The 22,217-nt window shown below is 37.0% G+C and overlaps 1 protein-coding gene across 1 annotated transcript in view; it reads right to left on the minus strand.

Annotated features, from left to right (window-relative positions):
* The window catches only part of SLIT2 (slit guidance ligand 2), a 390,009-nt gene that overhangs the window by 62,712 nt on the left and 305,080 nt on the right, over positions 1-22,217 (minus strand). The window contains exons 16-25 of the mRNA XM_082653966.1: positions 20,343-20,417; positions 18,618-18,761; positions 14,534-14,677; positions 12,813-12,979; positions 11,776-11,908; positions 8,572-8,640; positions 5,853-5,924; positions 5,076-5,147; positions 3,212-3,283; positions 323-486 (exon numbers count right to left, since the gene is read on the minus strand). Of these exons, the coding sequence (XP_082510092.1) occupies positions 323-486; positions 3,212-3,283; positions 5,076-5,147; positions 5,853-5,924; positions 8,572-8,640; positions 11,776-11,908; positions 12,813-12,979; positions 14,534-14,677; positions 18,618-18,761; positions 20,343-20,417 (1,112 nt within the window). The remainder of the gene's footprint in view (positions 1-322; positions 487-3,211; positions 3,284-5,075; positions 5,148-5,852; positions 5,925-8,571; positions 8,641-11,775; positions 11,909-12,812; positions 12,980-14,533; positions 14,678-18,617; positions 18,762-20,342; positions 20,418-22,217) is intronic.

The following is a 22,217-nucleotide window of genomic DNA, read 5'->3' on the forward strand; positions in this document are numbered from 1 at the left end:
AAAGCAAAAGCAAAATATTTCACTTGTTAGAGGCTATGAGAGGAATTTCCAGAAATTGTGTACTCTTCATTTCTCCATACATTTTAAAGAAAACTTAGTCATTTCCAATGGGTTATTTCTGTGATTTATTTCAAAATAAATTCTTTCCTTGGGCTCCTCATATAACTACTCTGTCTTCAACAAGTATGGGAAGAAACAGTAATTATTTATTGGAGTTTTTCAGCTATACCCATGAAATCTAGCAGCCCATGGTTTTCTTTTTTCTTTTAAATAAACACGATGAAGTTTTATTTACAGAAGTACAACTGGTTAAGAACTATACCTTGACATGTAAATTTTTTGGAGGGAGTTGTGAGTAATAGTTTATCTGCCATTTCTCCAGGACCAGCACAGCGAGCAATTCCTGGTTCTTTGTATTCCGACTTTACCCAGTCGGATAACCACTGCATGTTACAATCACAGTAAAGAGGGTTGGCTCCAATTGCTCTGTAAAACAACACAACAAAAGCACACACAAGTATGGAAGCACCGTTATTATTTGCTAAGAGACCATAATTTATGGTGATGCTCAGTAGAAAATCCCTATAGATTTATTGATAAAAATTTAGAAGAAAATGGAGGCATTGGGGATTCCCCATTTTCCTGAATTATGTGCAACTGCGATTTAGTGAGTTGTCACCAGTGTTAACACTTACCTGGCTTTACAAAGTCTCCTTGTATTTGCAGACAGGTTTATATTGTGTGCAAGCACATGCCAAATGCACATTAACACTTCCTTCATTCACCAATGATTTACGTAGAACCCAATCATTATGCCAGGTTCTGGGGACCCAAATATGAATAATATATTATTTTTAACCCCAAAAAACTCCTTCTGCAAAGGAGATTAACATAGACTCATACATACAAGTAATTTTCATTAGAAGTGGTATAGCAGAAGAATTTACAAGATAACTATGAACAGAGGGTGACTCTTCTGGGAGACTGATGGTTTAAGAAGTCTGAGCTTTTAGATATTTAGTTTCAAGTATGTGGAAAAGGTTGGAAAGGATGTTTCAGGGTAAAGGACCAGTAAAACGCAAGAAGATAAGGAAGGGCATAAAATAATAAAGATGCATAAAGCTAGTTCCCCAGAGCTTGGAATTCCATTGGACGTTTGTCCCTTTAAAGTTTTTCATTTTAGAACTTTGGTTCCTACTCACATAAGTAGTTGTAGTGATAGGAAAAATAATCAAGATGCTTGATTATAAACACTAGCTATTTATTGTATCATTATGATATACAGGAATTGTGCTAAGCCATTTATATGAATTACCTCATTTTATCCTAAATAGAAACTCCATGAGATCAACATTATTAACAACCCATTTTACAGATTAAAAAACTGAGGCCAGAGACGTTAACCAATGGATTCACAAATTTGCCAAGCTTGGGCACGAGCAGTGTGTGCATAAAGTAGCATTTAAAAACTGATTAATGCTGATTTATAATTAACTTCAGAATAGTAATGTTTCTAGATATATAGTCTAAGCAAAATTATTCTATGAAGAGACTTTCAAAATATACTTACAAAACTGTAATACTTTATATTGCAGCTGTTTTAATGCCAAACTCTAGCCAAGAATTGAAGTAAATGTTATGCTCATATGTATGTCAGATTCAAACCTTTCTTTTAAATTAAAAATGAGGAAAATGATGTTTTTGAGTCATTTGATCTCATCTGTACTGACATTTGCTAAGTCCTTACTATGCCAGGAGAAACAGTAAAAACTGTGAATGGAGCATAGCTCTCTCTGGTCTGGGGTATAAAAGACAATTGCATAAAATGAAATACATGCCAAATAGGATGCATGACAAAGAAGATTCAAATTGCTCTCCCTGTTGGGGAGGAAGGTCACATAAAGGACAATCCTACTTAGCTCAAGCAGCACCTTTCCCGTAGCCTTTTCTGATTCATCACCCTAACACTAGCTGAACAGCCACTTCCTTCTCTAGGAGGCATTCCCTGCCGCAGTGCCGCAGTCCTGCACCCCTGAGCCAGGGGTCTCATTTACATGGGATCTCAGACAAGTGACTTCCATGGAGTTTGCAGAGAAGTGGCCCTGATGTCAACTTTGAGGTCGGAGCAGGGGCTCACACATGAAAAAATGGAGGTCTTGCCTCCAGGGACCTAGTAGTTTAATGTAATGGAAGGGATATTGACAGCAGCAGTCCCATTGACAAAAACCTACACTGATAACACAGCCCCTATAAGGGAAATTCAGATGTAGCATGATTGACTAATGGCTCCTATTCTCTGCCCATCCCCTTCTCTCAATTTTCTAAACTTCTTATCTTCTTGGGGTTTGGTAGACTTTGAAGAGGAGGGCAAATCCAAGAAAAAATATGGCAAGTAACCTCTTCTGGAGAACCAAGGGCCAACTGATATTGATATTTAAGCTGAAGCAGATAACTGTCACCAGGTGATGCCAAACTCAGCCTGACCCAAGAAGGCTTTGGATTCTAGGGCTGTTCTCTGAACTTCCTTCCAATTTGCCAAGGCCTTAACACTACAGCTAAAAATAATGGAACAATGGAATTTAACCCAGTTGTGTGCTTTGGACCTCATTATTAAATTGTTTTATTGTACTTCCAAGAAATATGGAGGTACAAACAGCCTGCTATGAGAGAGAATGCAAAGGAAACAAATTTCAGCCAATATGAGGATTTGGCTGTTTCCCTCTCCCACACCATAATGTCTTAAATTTTGTCTAATTTATTTCTGCATGGTGCCACAGTCAGTGCTGAGTAATATTTGCTAAATAAATGAATCCAGTTTGAGCAAATCAGGATAGGCTTCCTTGAGGAGGTGATATTTGGGATATGACTTGGAAAAGCAGGGTTTGGGCAGACTGAATTGAAGGGGAGCTGATATTTAGAATCAGAGAACATTAAAGAAAAAGCATAGGCTAGGAAGTTGGGGAGCCATGTTTGTAAGAAGAGACATTTTTGAAAGCAAAGAGAGCTCAACTAATGGGGAGTTAGGGCCAAAAGGATAAATAAAGGCTATTTTGTAGAAGGCGCCATATCTAGATTGAAAATCTTTACATCTTCTTTAAAGATGGAACCAATCACATTTTATGATGTGACAATAAAAATGGACCATTTGTTCCAAACTCACTTGCCAGGGAGAGTTTGACCCTAAACCCACATTCATGAACTAGATACTCACAGGTGTGATAATGCAGAAAGATCGTTGAAAGCACCTTCAGGCACAACTGAAATGTCATTTCCATGTAAAGAACTAAAAGCAAGAAAAAGCAAAATTAAATTTCCTATTATTTCAGGGAGTTCAGAAAAATTCCCATGCATATATGAGACTTTAGTTTATAACAAGCTTTTAAAATTAGTGTAGAAAAGATGGTATATTCAATAAATAGTCTTTACACAACTGGGTATCTATTTGGGGATGCAGAATGTTAGTTCCTTCTTCACATCATATGCATAAAGTAAATTCTAGATCGAAGAGTTAAATGTAAAAATAAAACTGAAAGTGTATTAAAATATAGATGAGCTCCTTTTTATAAACATGGGATATGGAAGGCTTTTTAAAGCTCTATATTCTAAAACTCAGAAATCATAATGGAAAAGAGTGATAAATTTTTGACAATGTAAAATATATCCATAATATAAAAGATTACAAAACAATAAGATCCTACTGCATAGCACAGGGAACTATATTCAATAGCTTGTAATAAACTATAAGGGAAAAGAGTATGAAAAAATATATACATATATATCTGTGTGTGTACATATATATATACACACATACACACATATATAACCAAATCACTTTGCTGCAACCAGAAACTAACACAACATTGTAAATCAACTATATTTCAATTAAAAAAAAAGATTGCATATAAAAAACAGAATGGGAAATATCTGCAACATATGTAAGCTATAAGGATTAATTCCTTTGTAAAAAGACCTGCAAACTTAGAGTCAAGTGCATAAAGGCAGGTATGTTAATAAGGAAAAGACAAAGTAACCACAGAAAATGGGAACTGATACAATCAGGCTCATAGAATAAGAAATACAAATGCTCAATAAACAAAATATACTCAAACGTTCTAGTAATTGGAATTGCAAATTAAAAGAGGAATGGAAAATAATGTTCCATCTGTCATATGACAAAAATGAAAGGATTAATAATACTCAATATTTACAAGAGTGCTTTGAAATAGGTACTCTGTTAGAATAGCATTGGTGGAAAATAAATTTGTAAATTGTTTGGGGGACAACAAGGTGACTACTTTTGGTATTCTCCTAATATGCTTGACAGTTAGATGGATGTATAGGACGTTCATTCCAGCACTGTATAGAATAACGAAAATTTGGAATCAAACCAAATGATAGTAAAGATGAAGATGCTTAAATAATTTATGGTCCCTTCATTCTATGGAACCCTCTTTACCAGTTAAACAGTTGAGGAATATTACATATGATGGAATGGAAAGTCTAAAGTCTAAAGCATATTGTTAAATAAAAATAGTCAATGACAGGCTAAGAAAAACCCTATTTATGGTTTTTAAGTTATACAGCTGTAGGCATACATATATAAATACATAAAAACAAACATAAAAAAGGACCAGAAGAGAACACTGAACTGTTTAAGTGTCAATTCTGGGGAGAGGATTGGGATTGAGGACCACATTTTATTTCATGTACTTCAAGAGAAATTTTGTATAGTAAAAATATGTTGTGTTGCATTATATAACTTTTAATGAAATTAAAATTTCCTATATTTCTTGCAAAATTAGATCTATATAAAACTACATCTTAATATCATATATTATCAAATAAGTCACCCCAGCAACAACATGTTACAAAAGAGAAAATTATGTTGTCCAAGTAAAAGCTGTTGAGAATTGATGCCGTAAGATAGAATTTTCCCATTTCCAAATTTTTAGTAAATTCGAATTTATATAACCCAAAATACCCCAAAATAAACAAAGCAGTTAAATCATTAAAAAGACGACCCAAAATCCAGATGCCTGAGAAAAGAAGTATTTTGTTAAACATAAGATGCTTACAGTAATCGAAGAGACTTCAATCCATCGAAGGTTCGAGGAGGAATGCATCTCAAACGGTTGTAACTAAGAATTCTGAAAGCACACGTAAGCCAATTTGTTTTACTCAAGTATCCCCAAATGGCCAAATGTCATTTTTAAAAATAAAGCAGTTAAGAAAAGGGTTACTTTAGCATCTTATAAATTGAGAATATTGACGCATAATATCCTTTCAATCTTTGTGCTGTTTCGCCAATACAACATATTTATTTCTAAAATACAGTCTAGAATGCTTCCTACCACTGCTGTTGCTGTTGCCTCAACCGTGTCCTTCCTAAGGTGACTTCCTCTGAAAGTCTGTCTTAAGGATCTCTCCCAAACCTGCCACAAATGCAAATTATTCTTTGTTTCTTTTATAGAACCCAACATTTTTTTTTTTTTTTTTTTTTTGCGGTACGCAGGCCTCTCACTGTTGTGGCCTCTCCCGTTGCGGAGCACAGGCTCCGGACGCGCAGGCTCAGCGGCCATGGCTCACGGGCCCAGCCGCTCCGTGGCATGTGGGATCTTCCCGGACCGCGGCACGAACCTGCGTCCCCTGCATCGGCAGGTGGACTCTCAACCACTGCGCCACCAGGGAAGCCCCCCAACACTTTTTATACTATCTGTATTTGTTTACTGAGGTTTTTATTTGTCTGTTTCTCCCAACAGTATTAACATTCCTTGAGGGCAGAAACTCTGTCTTGTTTACCAGGAATGTCCAGTGAATTAAGGAATTAACTTAGTACCATACTTCCTACTCACAAGGTGAGGAGCTGGGTCATGTTGCTGAAGCTCTGATTAGAAAGGGTGCTTATTCGGTTGTTACTTAAGTCTCTAAAAGAGAAAAAGAAAGAAATGGAGTCCACTGTTACCATAGAAATTGACATATTAGTGATTCTTAGAAAGAAAAAGTTCTTCTTGCTCACAGTTATAGCAGCATTGTTAGGACTCAGCTTTTATCTGAAAATAACAAAACATTGGGTAATCCTCTGGGGTAGACTGTAATGTTATTCATAACTATTCATGCCCAAGCCTGCTGAAATTAGAAGTGACCATGTGCCTTGCTTTGGCCAGTGAAGTGTGGGCACCAGCGCTGGTTTCACTTCAGAGCAGAAGCTTTAGAGCTGAGACTCTTCTCATATCCCTTTGCTCCCACCTCTGCAAGGCTCCTATGTTCCACAGAGAGGCCGTACCCATTGCCTGATCCCAGGGCAAAGACACGTGGAGGCCATTCACAACAGACACATTGGATAGGTGAGAAATAAACCTTTGTTCTTGAAAGTTCCATCAGTAACACATACTTTATCTTCACTGTCACATACAAATATTCAAACTGGATAACTGAAAGAATCCCTCATTTAGTTACATTACAATGCCATCATTAAAAACAACACCATAATTAAAAACTTTGCCTGGCAAAGTCACTGGCCCCTAGATGGTCCTTAGTAAATGTCTGTTTAATAAATGATAAGTAAATGAGAGAGATGTGGAGTTTTTATCAATGCTAAATGGGTATTTATAAGTGTAATTTGTACTACAGGTTGTAATTTATATTCAGTGAACTTGATCTTATTTTTATTATATATAATATATACATGATATATATAATATAATGACATATAATACATATTATAAATATAATATTGTAATGTATATTAATATATAATAACATCTATATAATGACCTATTATGTATGTTTAGCGTTTTGCTTTAGAAAAAATTAGTAAATATATACATACATTCACTCACATATATATGACAATGTGATACACATATTAGTGAATATTCACTAATTTTTATCTAAAGCAAAATGCCAAATATATGACTAAAGGAAGATTCATGAATAAATGGAAGATTATGGGTCATAATTTATGTTCATCTATGTCTCTGTGTGTATTTATGTTCACTATATTTTTCTGAAGCAAAATATGTGAAGAAATGCAAGGTTCAGAAAAGCTGCTGAAGATTATCCACATTCCCTTATTAAAATACCAAAGTATCAGTAAAATGGACCAATGAAATTGTGAAAATGGCAGGAATGTTATAGGAGCTTTATAATCCATCTTCTTAGTTGCTGAAGTACTATGGCTAAATTTAAAAAAATAAATAAATACATCGATACTAGCAGAAGTTACTTGCCTAGAGTTGTATAATGAGTCACTGGTAAAACCATTTCTGGATCTACAAATTCTCATTTTTCATTTCCAAACTGGTTTTAAATAATCGCATGCTGTCTCACAAATGACCCAATTCTGCTGAAGTGACCCTTTGGAAGTTGCAGCAATTTAATGGTTTATTTAACAGAACAAATGTATGTAATCAGTTCTTGCTGCTATTAAATAAATAACTAGAGGCAGAACAAGATATCTTAGAGGATGTTCTTTTTGCTTAATTTAATCATTTGTCATTTAAGCAGTTCTACACACTTCCTACGAAGTGTTTGGTTTTCACATACATTTAAGGAAAGCTGAAAAGGATCAACAGCCTCCACGTGCTTAGGGTAAACTTCACAATGAGAAACATAACATTTTCTGCTACCTAGGTTTCTAGAATTCACTAATTAGGAACAAACCCTGTTTCTTCTAGGAACACTGGAAATATAAGACAGCATATTTACTCTAAAATCAGATAGATGTAAAAAAGTATTTCCCTTTATATCCATTATCGTTGCTGATTTTTTTGTTTTGTGACAAGTTTTATCAATTACCAACAAGGCTACTCTAAGTGTGACATTATATATAGTAAGATTATATCTTTTTAAAAATATAGTGTGCATAACTAGATTGAAATGAAATGTTTGTATGTTTACATATAATCTTGTATTTACAACTTAAAGATTGTAAAAAATTGTTTACATAATGAAAGAGAGATGCTACTTTAGGAGGACATCAAACCAAACTGGTAAAAACAATTCAATGTTTGGACGTTTATACTCAGAATGTCAGTATCTTTGTCAAGTTTACCTAAATACTATATGAGTAAATATGGATTTTATAAAATAAATTTTAATACTGGAAGCCCATATGTTAATTCATAGTGTATTAAATAAGAAAATCAAGCCTAATAAACTATATTTATAATATATTCTCAGTAAAGCTATTACTATCTACTCTGTTTTATTTAAAGTCGAGAATAAAAACATTGTTTTCCATTTTTCTCTCCTTGGATTGTCATAAAATAGCTCATATTCATCTTCAATAGAAGTATGCAACTTACTGCCTTTCTGTAATTCTCTGATACTTAGACTTCATTGTATTTGTACTTTGAATAGAGGAGGACCTTTTTCTAAGACGCACCATTGCCTGATTGATATTCAATGAAAATGTGGCTAGTGATCCAGAACCACAGTGAGCAAGAAGGGAAGCATCTAACTGAAGATGATTTATATAATCTGAAAGGTTCACTAAATCTTCTGCCCCTTGCTATCCCCATTTTCATGAAATAAAATAAGAAGTCAAAGACAGAAAAATACATTACTCACATAAGTGTTAAATGCTTGTAGTTAGAGAGTTCCTTAGGAACCAGGGTAAACTGGTTTCCATCCAGATACCTGAAAACAAAGAAACAATATTATTTTTTTAAGAAGTAACAATAGTGAATCCTCAAATAGTTGAACAATATTTCACTCTCAGCTGAAGCAAGGAAACACTTGGAAATTTCAGCTTTAAGATGTCATGTTCCCAGCTAGGACTGCTATTTAAGAGAAGTAAAAAACCACAGTTGTCCAATCCAGCAGAATTCTTTTGTGGATTACTTAGGCTAAATTATAAAACCAAGGAGAAACTGGTGAGTCTGATTCCTTGTGGTTTATCTAAGAAGGAAAGGCATGTATCCAACCATTTGTGTGTCAGCAAGAAGGGTCATTCAATCGCCTATATTTTAAGTCAGTCTTCAGTTCACTTGCGTTTATGTGGAAACACCACCATGAAATGCATTCACTACTGGCAGGAAGTTGCTACCACCAGCAAGACCAATCTTTGCTGCCTTACTTTGTATTAACACACTTAGTAAATAACAACAGATGATTCAAAGGATATATTTGGGAATTTGAATGTAATTAGATATCAGTTAAAAAAAATCTTAGAAACAGTTCTCCCCTTGTACATCTGCTTGGTGATATTAATTTTAGAAGGTTTCATAGAATATCACAACATTTATCAAGTGCACAAGTACAGCACAGTAACGATACAGTAGTAAGAAAATAACCACATGTAAGTCAAATTTCCCTTTCTGATTAGAGTCAGAAGAATGATCAGAAAATAAACAGTCTTTGGGCTAACAGTCAAGACACAGAAGTAAATGAATGCTTAAAGGTATATCCATGACATCACAAAAAGAAAAATAATTTCATCTCCTCCCAAGGCTGTTCTTTCCCAGAATGTAGACGGTGATGGGTAAAAATGTCTTTCAGCAACTTGGGCCATCTGGTTATAGATGTGTCCACAAACAATTCTGCCACATTGGGCATGTTGCCCACCCTGCCCCAGGGCTGTGGCCTATCTCCAGATCCAAGGTTGAGGTTCGTATTTTTGCTGGATGTAGAAGTAGCTGAGAAACTGCCTAAGATAGCTATCTATTTCAAATACTTAAGAATGAAAAAAGTTATATAAAAGGCACAAGTTATCAAAATATGTAATGAACATGTGATTAAGAGTCAGGCTTTTTATGACTTCTTATGCCTATTCAAATTTTCTGACTTCATGTTTCAACTTCTCTCCCCTCTTTCTTTTCTCTAGCTAAGCGTTTCTTGGTACCACTAGAGGGAAGCATAATCCCATGTACTTCAGCACTTTTCCTTTACTCTCAAAAGCATCCTAACACAAAGCTAAAAAGGTTCAGAATGTGCACTATGAATGCTTACAAGTAAAACAATCTAAGAGGGAAACTATATGGAACTGATTAAAAATAATGGATACCATTTGTTCAAAACTGTCCACCACTACATACTTATATTTGCCAAATTCTTTAATAATTTAATATAATATGCACATGGAAATTTTCTAATACATGCATATATGTTACTGGAGAGAGGGATCCTGCTGACTTGGTATGCTTCTAAGAATAAGCTCTTGGGGAGGTAAAGCTAGAATTCACAGGAGATGAGTTAATGTCTTCCTCATCTCTAAAACGTATTTTCTTTAAAAAAAGAATTATTTTTTAATAATTTGTAGAGGAATAGATTGAAGACTCAACTATCTGACAGAAGAAACACATAGATGGCATTAGACAAATGAATCAAGCAGAAGTAATTTAACAAGGAAATTAAAAGACGTTTAAAATTATTTGATGGGAATCAGGTAAAAGGACAAAAGCATGGGTCAGTTAAAATGGTAGAAGGAGGGATTTAGCATCAAAGGTGATCTAAATGTTATGCTGGGTATTATGTCCTTGGCTGGGGTGTTGTTATAATCAGTATTTTGCATATAGAATACTCTATAGGCATGTATCTTCCCAACATTGGATGGAGGGTAATCTTCTGAAATAAATACATATCAAAATAAGAATTAAGAATTTAATCACACACACACATAAAGCAGTGCTTACAGTTAACTAACAACTGTGGTTGGTAACAAAAGAGAGAAACTGAGCCCTTTACAACAGTTCAGCTTCAAGAGGGAAGGTCACACACTTTTTCTCAAAGTGTCAATTCAGGACCAAATTAGAATTCATAGAACTGCACATGATTTGAACATAAGTTCCTTGATAACTGAAGTGGCATCTTCTTGAACCTCATTGCCTATGTTCCAGGTTGCCAAAAGTTTATCAAATCTGCTCCTTTGCAATACTTGTACATTTGTGCATGAATTACAGGTAAACATCTGCCTGAATTACATTTTTGATACATGGTTTCACACAGAAAAAAATAAACAGAGGCAAAGTGACTCAATCGCATATCAAGCATTTGTCCATGGTTCTTCATATACAGATAAAGGAATGAAATGGAGCCTGCATGCACCATTGTTAAGCAGCTAATGCTTAGGTTTATTCCGTTCCACATACAAAGCATAAGGCAGCTAAGGAAGTGTGTGCGGTGCTTAGCATCTTTATACGTCTATATTGGCTATGTAATTTGTAAATATCAGTTCTGAAAATATTAGGGATAATTGGCCCCATGCCCTTTATGATCTAAGGGACTCTGATTCAAGTCCAAAGGGCAGTATCTCCTTTTAAGGGTAAAGATTATGTCAGCTCCTTCCACACCCCACGTATTTATGTATCCCTTGTGTGAGATATTCTCCAAGGGGACACACGGTAAAGAATAATCAATCATATGAAACATCCCAGCCACCATAGATAAACTAAATACATAGCATTTCTTAAGGTGCATTTGATGGAACATGAGCATTGCAAGATACTCCATGAGAAAAGGGCTATGGAGACAACAAGTATGGGAACTACCTCAGAGTTTACATCCTCTCTCGGAGCTCAGACTGCACACTAGCATAATAAAGGCTCTGAGAAATCCTATAGTGAGAAACAAAGAGAAACACACAACCAGCCTTTCCCAAGGGGACCTGAACTAGCTTTTATATTATTTGCTTAGGGTTTTCCATGATACTAATGAATGGCCCACAAAATGAATGCTATTTGCAAACAAGACTCAAAAGATTTTTGTTTGGTCTCCATTTCCCTTGGTGTGTGAAATATTAATCCTTCAGGAAAGGGAAAGACAAGCTCTACTTACAATTCAGTGACATCTCTTGGAATACCTTTGGGCAAGACCTTCAAGGCTTTGTTGCTACATCGGACCACCGTGTCCAAGCAGGTACACTCCGTAGGACAGCGAGAGAGTGGGGAACAACTATTGTCATCATTTCCTAAATTGCCAAAAGAAATACAGGAAAACCCAGATTTGTGGCTTTGAAGACGCTAGAAGGGATTTTATGCCTTTAGCTTAACAAACACAAGAGTCTTCAGCCATATGATGACTTATGTATAGGATATTAAGTATTTACAAATCGACACCGTACATTCTGTGCAAGTCTCTTTTCAGACTGCCTAGGGCAGAATTCCATAAAACAATTCACAGTTTGTATTATCAATACGATTATAATGTGCTCTTTGTTCAGTTGTTTATACAAATTATACTTTTAATCAGAATATGTAAACTGAATTATGGAGAGATTGAAAAGAGACAGACAGGAAGAGACATAAAGGGACAGATTAGTTTTACATGGTTAGCAAAAAGTATATGGGCCCCTCATTTGAAACTATACGGCTCAAATGAGCTCTTCATTTATTGCCAACAATTATAGAACCTATGTTCTACCTACATTACAGGGCTATTATGAGAATTAAATGTGATGATATACAGAGAGTACTAAAAAGTGAAAACTATTATTCTTGTTAGGTTTACTAGAATTTCTATTTTATGAGTCAATTGCTTTTATCATTGGTAGTTAAATGGCAATTACTAAAAGAGATGCTTAGAATAGTAAAGAAAAACAAAAATGAAGCTATTTAAATAGTATCAACCACAAGCTGGAAATTAGAAAATCTTCTAAAACATTCAGAAACACAAACCAAGTAGAGCTAGATGTGAGAGTACAGTCTGAGCAAGTAAGTGCCCTGTTGCTAAAACAAAACAGCAAAAACAAAGCAAAAAATGCATAATAACTATTCATTGCCTGAACTATGATGTACTGTCTAATTATGCCCCACAGCATCAGAACAATCACCAGAGAGTGTCTGGTGGTCACAGACCTGGCCAGGTTTTCTTACCATCATCACAAGTGAAGTCTTGAATGGCAACATCCTGGATGGGGATTTCTTTGAGGAAGTAGGGTTTCTGACATCGAGGATTTCCCGTTACAATTCTTTTCTTCCTGAGCCATTCTCCCAACCAAGCCAGGTAGCAGTTACAATTAAAAGGATTGGCCAAGAGGTTTCTAAGCGCCACATGCAAACAATGCAGAGCTCAGTTTAGAGGTTCGCTTTCTGACTTCTCAAAACCCCATGCTACCATTTTCCCGTACTGTATCTGTTGGAATGATTCCTTCTTAGTCTTTGTATTCACCCCACCCCCAATTCATGCTCAGTCACACACAACATATGGGATGCGTTCTTTGACTGAAATATCTATGTTTGGAACTTAAAAAATAAGAACAATATTTTCATATAAGAATTCTTCAAATCATTTCATATGAAAAATAAAGTGAAGGTGGCAATTCAGGGTTTAGGCAGTGAATCCTGATAGATATCTCATTTAGAGATAATTTAGACTTGTCAGAGATCTGACTTACTGTCAAACTTCCCTACACTGATAATGCAGTAATTTAATATAAAGATGAAGGCTGATTACCTTATATTATTGAGTTTAACCTGACAACAGCTATTTCATTAATTTGTCATTTCAAGATTTCCATCTCTTATTTGCTCCAGAGAATAGGTTTCCCATCTGAACTGACAGCTGAGTTGATTAAATGCCAGTTATAAAAATGAACTTACTTCTACAAATCTCAATACTTTTGGCATCTCACCACTTCAGCACAAACCTATTGACAATCCCATTATTTATAAACATGCCATCTTTAATATGCACAAATTAGTCACTTGATGGAAAATGTCACATTTTATGTGGAAAGAGGATTAAGTACCTTACTGATGGATGGATGCTTCCCTCAAATTATTTCTTCAGGGACTTGAGCTACGTTGAACATGATTTTTTTCCTTCTAACTACCTTTTCAGTTAAATTAGTATTTTTAGATGCCACCATTACCAGGAAGCCATATCAGTTATAAGGTTTATCATTTCAAACACTGCTTTTTAAATACTGACATACAAGGGGCCTGAAACACTTGGAAAGTTTGTTTGTTTTCTGACACTTTCTGAGTTCTATCTGTAGACCTACAAATATTCTTTATTCTCCAACCGTCCACATAAAATGTGCTCTTGGATAGGCTCAGCCTATTTCTTTAATACCTTCTTAATATCACAGTAAATGCCCTCTGGTGAGCTCTTATTGTTGGTCTGGTCATCCTAATATATCTCCTGTCATTGTGAATGATCCTTTTGAGTACACTTTGTTGGCAATAACCCTATCAACTCTGTTTTTATAATACTTATATTGTGAAGACTCCAATGTGAGAGCACTGGGAAAAACAAATCTACATTTCTTTTATTTGTAAAGGAATAAAATAATTCTCAATCAAATTATAAGAGTATCATTTATAAATTAAGCCACATCACATTGTTATAAAAACAAACGACTGAAAAATACCATGATTTTTGTTAAATTTTAATATAGGATAGTAGGCAATGTTTTTAGAAAAATTAAAATAAGTTTAACATGAACAAATTTGTCCTTTTTAAGAAAAGTCTAAGTCTTTGATCTCATTTTTATGAACTGCTTAGTAATACATTAAAATCTTATCAATAAAAGTAACAAATATAATACACGGGCTCGATTAATACATAAATGAAGACTATTTTTCATACTTACAGAGTAGATAAAGAATGGAGAGTATCAAAAGCCCCTGGTGCGATTGTAGTAATTTGATTATCATATAAAGAAAGCAAACGCACAGAACTGAGTCCTGTGAAACTGTCGTTCCCTACGCAGCTTATACGATTACTTCTCAACATCCTGAGGGAAAAAAATACAACATCATTAAGGAGATAAAATATCAGGCAATCGATTTTGCCCATCTTAAGACCGAAACAACCCCTCTTTGCACATGTGTAGCATTCATCCCTGCTTTCTGAATGTTCCCCTGTCATTAGGAATTGCTGTAGATATGTACAAGTCATCCACTGGTATCCCTGGGAGATTCATTTCAGGACCTCCCGCGGATACCAAAATCTGTGGCCCTCCATATCCACGGGTTCTGCATTAACCGCGGATGCTTGAATCTGCAGATGCAGAACACGTGGATATGGAGGGCCGACTGTATGAAGAACCTTGTGCTAGAATAAAATGCTTAGAGTTGTCAGTGATAACATTCAGTTACAAAAACTCATGAGCCTCAGCACCAGCTTACAATCCCATCTAGGGAGGGCAGAATGTTTTCCTTTAATGATACAATTATGTTTGCACTATTACATAATGTCCTAATTCACCTACAGCTCTCTAAGCCCTTGAAGCCCCATGATTTATATATTCTAAGAAGCATTACATTTGCTGCTGAAGAGAAAGGAGGCAAAAAAGAAAGAATCAATAGCCACAGAAAATGAAGAATTGAGGGCATCTCAGGGACTCACAGCCAAGTCAATGTCAACACGGGCTGGAGGAGGCAAACCTGACTGAGCTTCCACAAAGCCTGAACAAATTATTTGTTTTGAGTTTAGACTTAAAAGGAGGCAATACTTAAGAGATCCCAGTTGTTCACAATAAAATTCCTCTTGAAAAAAATTCTGACCATTTTTTCTTTAGTCATTGCCATTAACAGGATTAACACTTTTGTCATTTCTTCATCACTGCTAAAATTTTAGCTGTTTCTCGATTCTTTTCCCAAAATATTTATTTGTGGGGCTTAGAAAAGGAATGAAAAGCTTCTTAAACTCCCATGTAAAGATGAACAGTTGCCATAAACTTTATTCAGAATTTCTGAAAAGTTAATATTTTCCTTAATGCTTCTAGACATGGGTTGATCACCCTGATAGAAGACTGCAAAAAGAACAACAAAGCATTCCTTTAAAATTCTAGATTGTCCTATAATAAATAAGAAATATCAGCTGTTGCATTCTGCTAAGTCGCAGACAACGAGAAAGGATAATGCCCTCCTTATCAAGGCATCGTTTTATGTTAGGAAACAAATGCACAACAGAAAAGTAGTCCTATCAGTACTATCCTTTGTCATAAATAGTAAAGAACATTTGGTCTTAATCTTGTTGGAGTCACGGACTCCTGGGAAAAGTCGAAAAAAGTTTTGCTTTCCGTCACTGGAAAAACCCACAAGCACACATATGTACCACATTTTGCCTGCAACGTCGGGGGTTCAAAGACCCACTGAAATATGTACATGTACGAACTAAGAGGTTTACTAGTCCTAAAGGGTTGAGAAGTCTACAGGCTGTGAGGAGGGTCTTGTCAAAATCTTTATAGCTCCAAGCTGAAAGAGACCACTTAAAGCAATAGCTATGTCCCAATAAACCCACAGAAGAACTGTTAATACTCCTAGCTTGGTCTAAATGATCTGTTTTGCTGCTTGAGGTACAGTGGGATTAAGTAGAGAGTCAGTGGGTGTCTGTCTCAGGTGCCAAAACACAAGAGGCACAAAAACATTGCTAGAAATATAACAAAGGAGAAGGCTGAATTGAGAGAACTTGTCTCACAGAGAGTCCTGTGACTGGACCCAGCCAGAAAAAAATACTTTGATAAACTCTTTGGAGTGGTGCTATGGACAGAACTGTGTCCCCCTAAAATTCATATCCTTAAGCCCTAACCCCCAGTATGACTGTATTTGGAGACAGGGCCTTTAGGGAGGTAGTTAAGGTGAAATGAGGCCCTAAGGGTGGGGCCCTAATCTGATAGGACTGGTGTCCTTAGAGGAAGGGGCACCAGAGCTCTCTTTTCCCACACAGAGAGGAAAGGCCATGCAAGGACACAGAGAGAAGGTAGCCATCTACAAGCCAAGAAAAGAGTCCTCACCAGAAACCAACCCTCTCAGCACCTTGATCTTGGACTTCCAGCCTCCAGAACAATGACAAAACAAATTCCTGTTGCTTAAGTCACTTATCTTGTTACAGCAGCCCAAGGCTATCTAATGTAGGTAGTTACAGGCTCACCCCTCATCCTCCCCTCCCCATCCCGACTCACACGGCCCCCTTAAGGAGAAGGTTCTAGTTACAACAGTCACTTGGCTACTATTCAAGAAGGGAGACTTTTGCCTGCTGCAGGATTTATGATTTTCTGAGTTACCTGAGGCAGCTTGGGGGAGAGGAATAGGGGCAGGAGTAGATATAACCCCTACTTATAGTATATAAGTATATCTTCTCTGTCCGCATTCTACACTCCCAGGATCTCCTCCATAAAAAGACCAAAGGGATATTTGCATTACATTTTGCATTTCGAAGGGACTCCTAGTTAGCCCATGGGAGCGGTCAGCAGGTGGCAGGTTGGCTGTGTTGGATGGTTCGGCTCCAGGCTACCGCAGGAAGCTCTCCTTTCATGGGCAGGGGCTTTTTTGAGTAGGATATGAATTGGGGATGCTGCTGGCTGGGGAAATGCCTTCTCCCTCTACATCTGATAAAGGGCAGGCAATGAACTTCCTTGGCTCTCAGTTACCCTGGGCACGAGGGCTCTTGGTGGCTGCACGGGGCAGGGTGAGGGTTTGGGGGAGACAGTAGAGCTTGCAATTCCCAAGGGCGTGTCTTGGTTACAAATAATTTCCTTCGTGTCTTCCAAAGGCTTCAGAGTTTCGTTGGTGTCTCTTCCAATGTTTAGGCCACCACTTTTGTCAAACATAATTTTATGCTTTAGAGATTATGAAAAATACGCATACACACAGAAGAAAATTCAAGTAACTCAAAGTGTTGTCCTTACTCATCAATTCAAACCCCATCTTCCTTGGCCAACAACCTTCTGGAAACACATAGGATTTCTTTTTCCCAACCTCCCTACCACTGAGTAAGTAGGCATACACTTAGCATGTTTTCTTTGAAATAGACAGTAAAAGATATACCACCAGCCAGTTTCTCTCTTTTTCACTAAGACCTTGCAGGGGCAGATGAAGGCAGTCTCCAGCTAGGCTTATTCTGCTGCAGGTGTTGGAGTGGGTTCTGAAGCTAGCGACCTTGGGCCAAGAGAGAGTATTAGGTGGAGGTATTTGAGGAAAAGGAAAGAGAATGATTGTTCTAAGGAAGAACAGAGGAGCCAGATCTGTACAAGCACTGGAGCGAAGATAATCTTTTTTGTTGAAGATTCAACAGCCAGGAGAGGTTCTTTTGATCATTTGCAAGCAGCATACTGAAGTCAGAGGTATCAGAGTCAAGGACTGTTTTTTTTTTTAATAAGTTAATTTATTTTATTTACTTTTGGCTGCGTTGGGTCTTTGTAGCTGCGTGGGCTCTCTCTAGCTGCAGTAAGCAGGGCCTACTCTTGGTTGCAGTGTGCAGTCTTCTCATTGCGGTGGCTTCTCTTGTTGCAGAGCTTGTGCTCTAGGCGTGTGGGCTTCCGTAGTTGTGGCACGCAGGCTCAGTAGTTGTGGCACACGGGCTTAGTTGCTCCGTGCACGGCCTGTGCGATCCTCCCGGACCAGGGCTCAAACCCATGTCCCCTGCATTGGCAGGCGGATTCTTAACCACTGTGCCACCAGGGAAGCCTCAGGGACGTTTGCCTCTACAAAATGTGCGTGTGTGTGTGTGTGTGTGTGTGTGTGTGTGTGTGATAGAGAGAAAGAGAGAGAGAGAGAGATACAGACAGAGAGAGAGAGACAGATACAGAGACAGATATAGAGAGACAGAGACAGAGCAGACATCGGGGGGGGATGAGGAAAAGCAGGAGCTATTCCCCCTCCCAGGAATACAATGACCTGGGAATTACAATCCTGTGGCAGAAGAATCACAATGCAAATAAGAATACTTACAAAGTTTTGAGGCTTTCCAATCCCTTGAACATCTTATGCTGAACATTTTCCAAACGATTACTCGTGAGAAGTATTTCGTTTACACCAGCTGCGCCTTCAAATGCTCCCTCTTCAATGTCTGTGATCTTATTGTTGCTAAAATTTCTAAATAAAAATGGTTGAAACAAATATTTGAAACAATTTCTTTCTAACAACGAGGGCACTGAGACAACATGTCTGATCATTTTCTTCTACTGAATGAACGTCTTCCACAAAAACTCTAAGCTCTTCACTGCCTGGCATTCCCAAGGCTCTGAAAAGTCACCACTTCCTGATTCCATCAAGCCAAAGTGATAATAATACAAAGGAGAAATATCTATGCTGAAAAGTACCAGCCTGATCAATGATCTGCCAGGGCCCCCAGGGATATAAAACTCTTGAGGTCAGGTACTGAGTTGTGTAAACTTTTATGTTTGCCGCCACACTTCCTAAGAAACTTTTCAAAGAAGTGCCCGATTAAAACTGTTGAATGAATTAATGACTCAAAGAAGACAACTGGATAGAGAAAAGAAGGAAAGACTATGTTTGCATTTAGATAGCATCAGAAATGTATCTGAATCTGAGATTGTTCCCAGTTAAACTTCTCATGTAATAATATGTCAAAACAACCAACTTAACTGCCAGTATTTTGTATCATACAAAATACTAAGGCTTGCCCAGAGGGCAAGAACATCCAGTTGAGGTAACATCTTCCTATAGGTTCTCTCTCTTTCTCAAGGCTCACTCCAAGACCAGGGATGCCCACAGAACAAGGATCATTTTTAGGTACCATTTTATTCCTTTCAGAACACTGCACATAGCAGCTGCTGAATAAATATGTATTGAATTGAAAAGCATCTTAGAGCTAAAAAGAAAAAGCAGTTAACGTCAGTGAAAAAGGAGGACAGTTAAGAACTTAGAAACTCTTTGGGAGGCAGTGTAATATGTGGGTCAAGTGCACAGGAAATGCTTTCAGTCTGCTCTGCCACTTATAGCCTATGTGACTGTGGACCAGTTACATATATGAAAGCACAAATATCACAGAACTATGCTTCTTTCCTTCTCCTGATGTTTCCTGTTGTGTGGAGGGTGCTCCATGGACCCTCATTCTTGGCCTCTGTCCTGTCCCTCTTTCCATCCACCTTGGGTGGGGGAGGGTTACTGTCAGAGTGTTGCTGAAACTGCTGAGCTTATAAACTTATTTTAAAATATGAGTTGCGGACATGTAGTAACACAAATGAGCTATCAAGTCAGTTTACCAATCATTAATTTTGACTTTCTTCTAATGTAAGTTTAATGAAGCAAAAAGTCAAACAGTTGACATGAATGTGCTGAAAGAGAAATAACAGCATGGTTTGGGGAACAGTAAAGGAAGTTACAAAACATTACTGAACTCATCTCTAATGCACTTAGTTTGCTGGATTCCTGCTGTGGCCACATAACAAACTAGCTGTCTGAGTTAAGGTAAGATGCTAGGGTTCTGCTACAGAAAACATGGTTGCCATCACTGGAATACATAGGAAAGAGCCAATTACTTAGGTTCCTCTCAGAGTTTACCCTAAATTCATGTCACAGGTAGTCACTGTATAGACCTGTCTCTGAATCTTTTGTATTTTCCAATTTCCTACGAAATCTAAATAAAACTGCAAAGGTATAAGAAAACACAGCACTACAGATATTTAAAAAGATGGTTAATATACGGCTTACATTTTACGTAATTGAGGAAGTTTCTTGAAGATGCCTGTAGCTTCCAACACTGTAAATTCATTATTATTGAGGCGTCTAGGGAAAACAGAAACAGAAAAGTTTCATTCCCAACAGTCAGGAAGAGATTAAATTTTATTTCTCGTACAGAATTATAACATTATTTAATGAATATCCTAAAGCAAAATATAGGAAACATATCACAGAAAATTTGTGGGAAGTACAGATCTTTTCCAATTTATCCCATATTTTAATGACCAAAATAAAACATTAAGAAGCACGTAGTGAAGAAAACCAATCATCGAAATTCAAAACCAACTCTCATTCAGTAATCTGTAGAACAAAGTTTCTCAAACTTTTTTTTCCACTATTACCTCTGCCTCCAAAAGCACTTTAGGATATTTTATTTCTAGTCACTTCTCCATAAATATGTATCAACCAGCTTTACTGATATACAGTTTACACACCACACAATGTACCCTTTTAAAGTGTACAATTCGGTGGTTTTTAAAATATTCACCAGCTTGTGCAACCGTCTTTGCTTCCTAATTCCAGAACATACTCATCATCCAAAAAAGAAACCCCATACCCATTAGCAGTCATTCTCAGTCTGCTGCCCCCCACTGCCTCAATCCCTGGCAACCACTAATTTACCTGCTATCTCTGTGGATTTGCCTATTCTGAATATTTCTTATAAATGGGATCACACAAAATGTGGCCTTTTGTGTCTGTTTTTTTCACGTGGCATAATATTTACAAGGTTCTTCCATGTTTAGCATAGGTTAGTACTTCATTCTGTTTTATGGCCAAATTACATTCCATTGTGTGGACATACCACATGTGTTTATCCATTCATCAGCTGATAGATATTTGAGTTGCTTTCACTTCTTAATCATTATAAATAATGCCGCTAGGACACCGGCATACAAGATTTTGTATGGCTGTATGTTTTCAATTCTCTTGGTTATGTACATTGATGTGAAATTGCTGTGTCACGTGGTAAATCTACGTTTAACTCCTTGAGGAAGAGCCCAACTCAAAAGTTTCTCAAAAGTGCTGCATCATTTTACCTTCCCACCAGCAATGTATGAGGGGCCCAATTTCTCTCACCTATTACTGTCTTTTTAAAAAGCCATTCCACTGGATGTGAAGTGCTTTCTCATTATGTTTTTTTTTGTTTTGATTTGAGTTATCTTCATGCCTAATGATACTGAGTATTTTTTTTTTTTTTTTTTTGTGGTACGCGGGCCTCTCACTGTTGTGGCCTCTCCCGTTGCGGAGCACAGGCTCCGGACGCGCAGGCTCAGCGGCCATGGCTCACGCGCCCAGCCGCTTCGCGGCATGTGGGATCTTCCCAGACCGGGGCACGAATCCACGTCCCCTGCGTCGGCAGGCGGACTCACAACCACTGTGCCGCCAGGGAAGCCCGATACTGGGTATTTTTTCATGTGCTTATTGCTCATTTGTATATCTCTTTGGAGAAATGTCCATACAAATAATTTGACTACTTTTTAACTGGGTAAGGTACATTTTAATTGTTGGGTTGTAAGAGCTCCTCATGTATTCTGGATATGAGTCCCTGAGCAGATATTTAGATATTTAGATATATTTAGATATTTATATATTTAGTCGATATTTAGATATATGTTTTACAAATATTTTCTTCCCAGTACTGATTTTTAAAGGTATAATTAAAAAAAAATCTTAATTTCTTAAAACACACACAACTTTTGCTGAAAGATGAATTAGATATGAATTTCTAAATTCTTGAGTGACAAGTAAACTTATTTAAAGTGTTATCATGCTGGAAGATAAAATTTGAATTATTGTTTGTGGTATTATTGGAAATAAATGTAACTCCCTACATGATAGTAAATA

Source organism: Grampus griseus (assembly GCF_964374135.1).
Source record: "Grampus griseus genome assembly, chromosome: 4".
NCBI classification, from domain to species: Eukaryota; Metazoa; Chordata; class Mammalia; order Artiodactyla; family Delphinidae; genus Grampus; species Grampus griseus.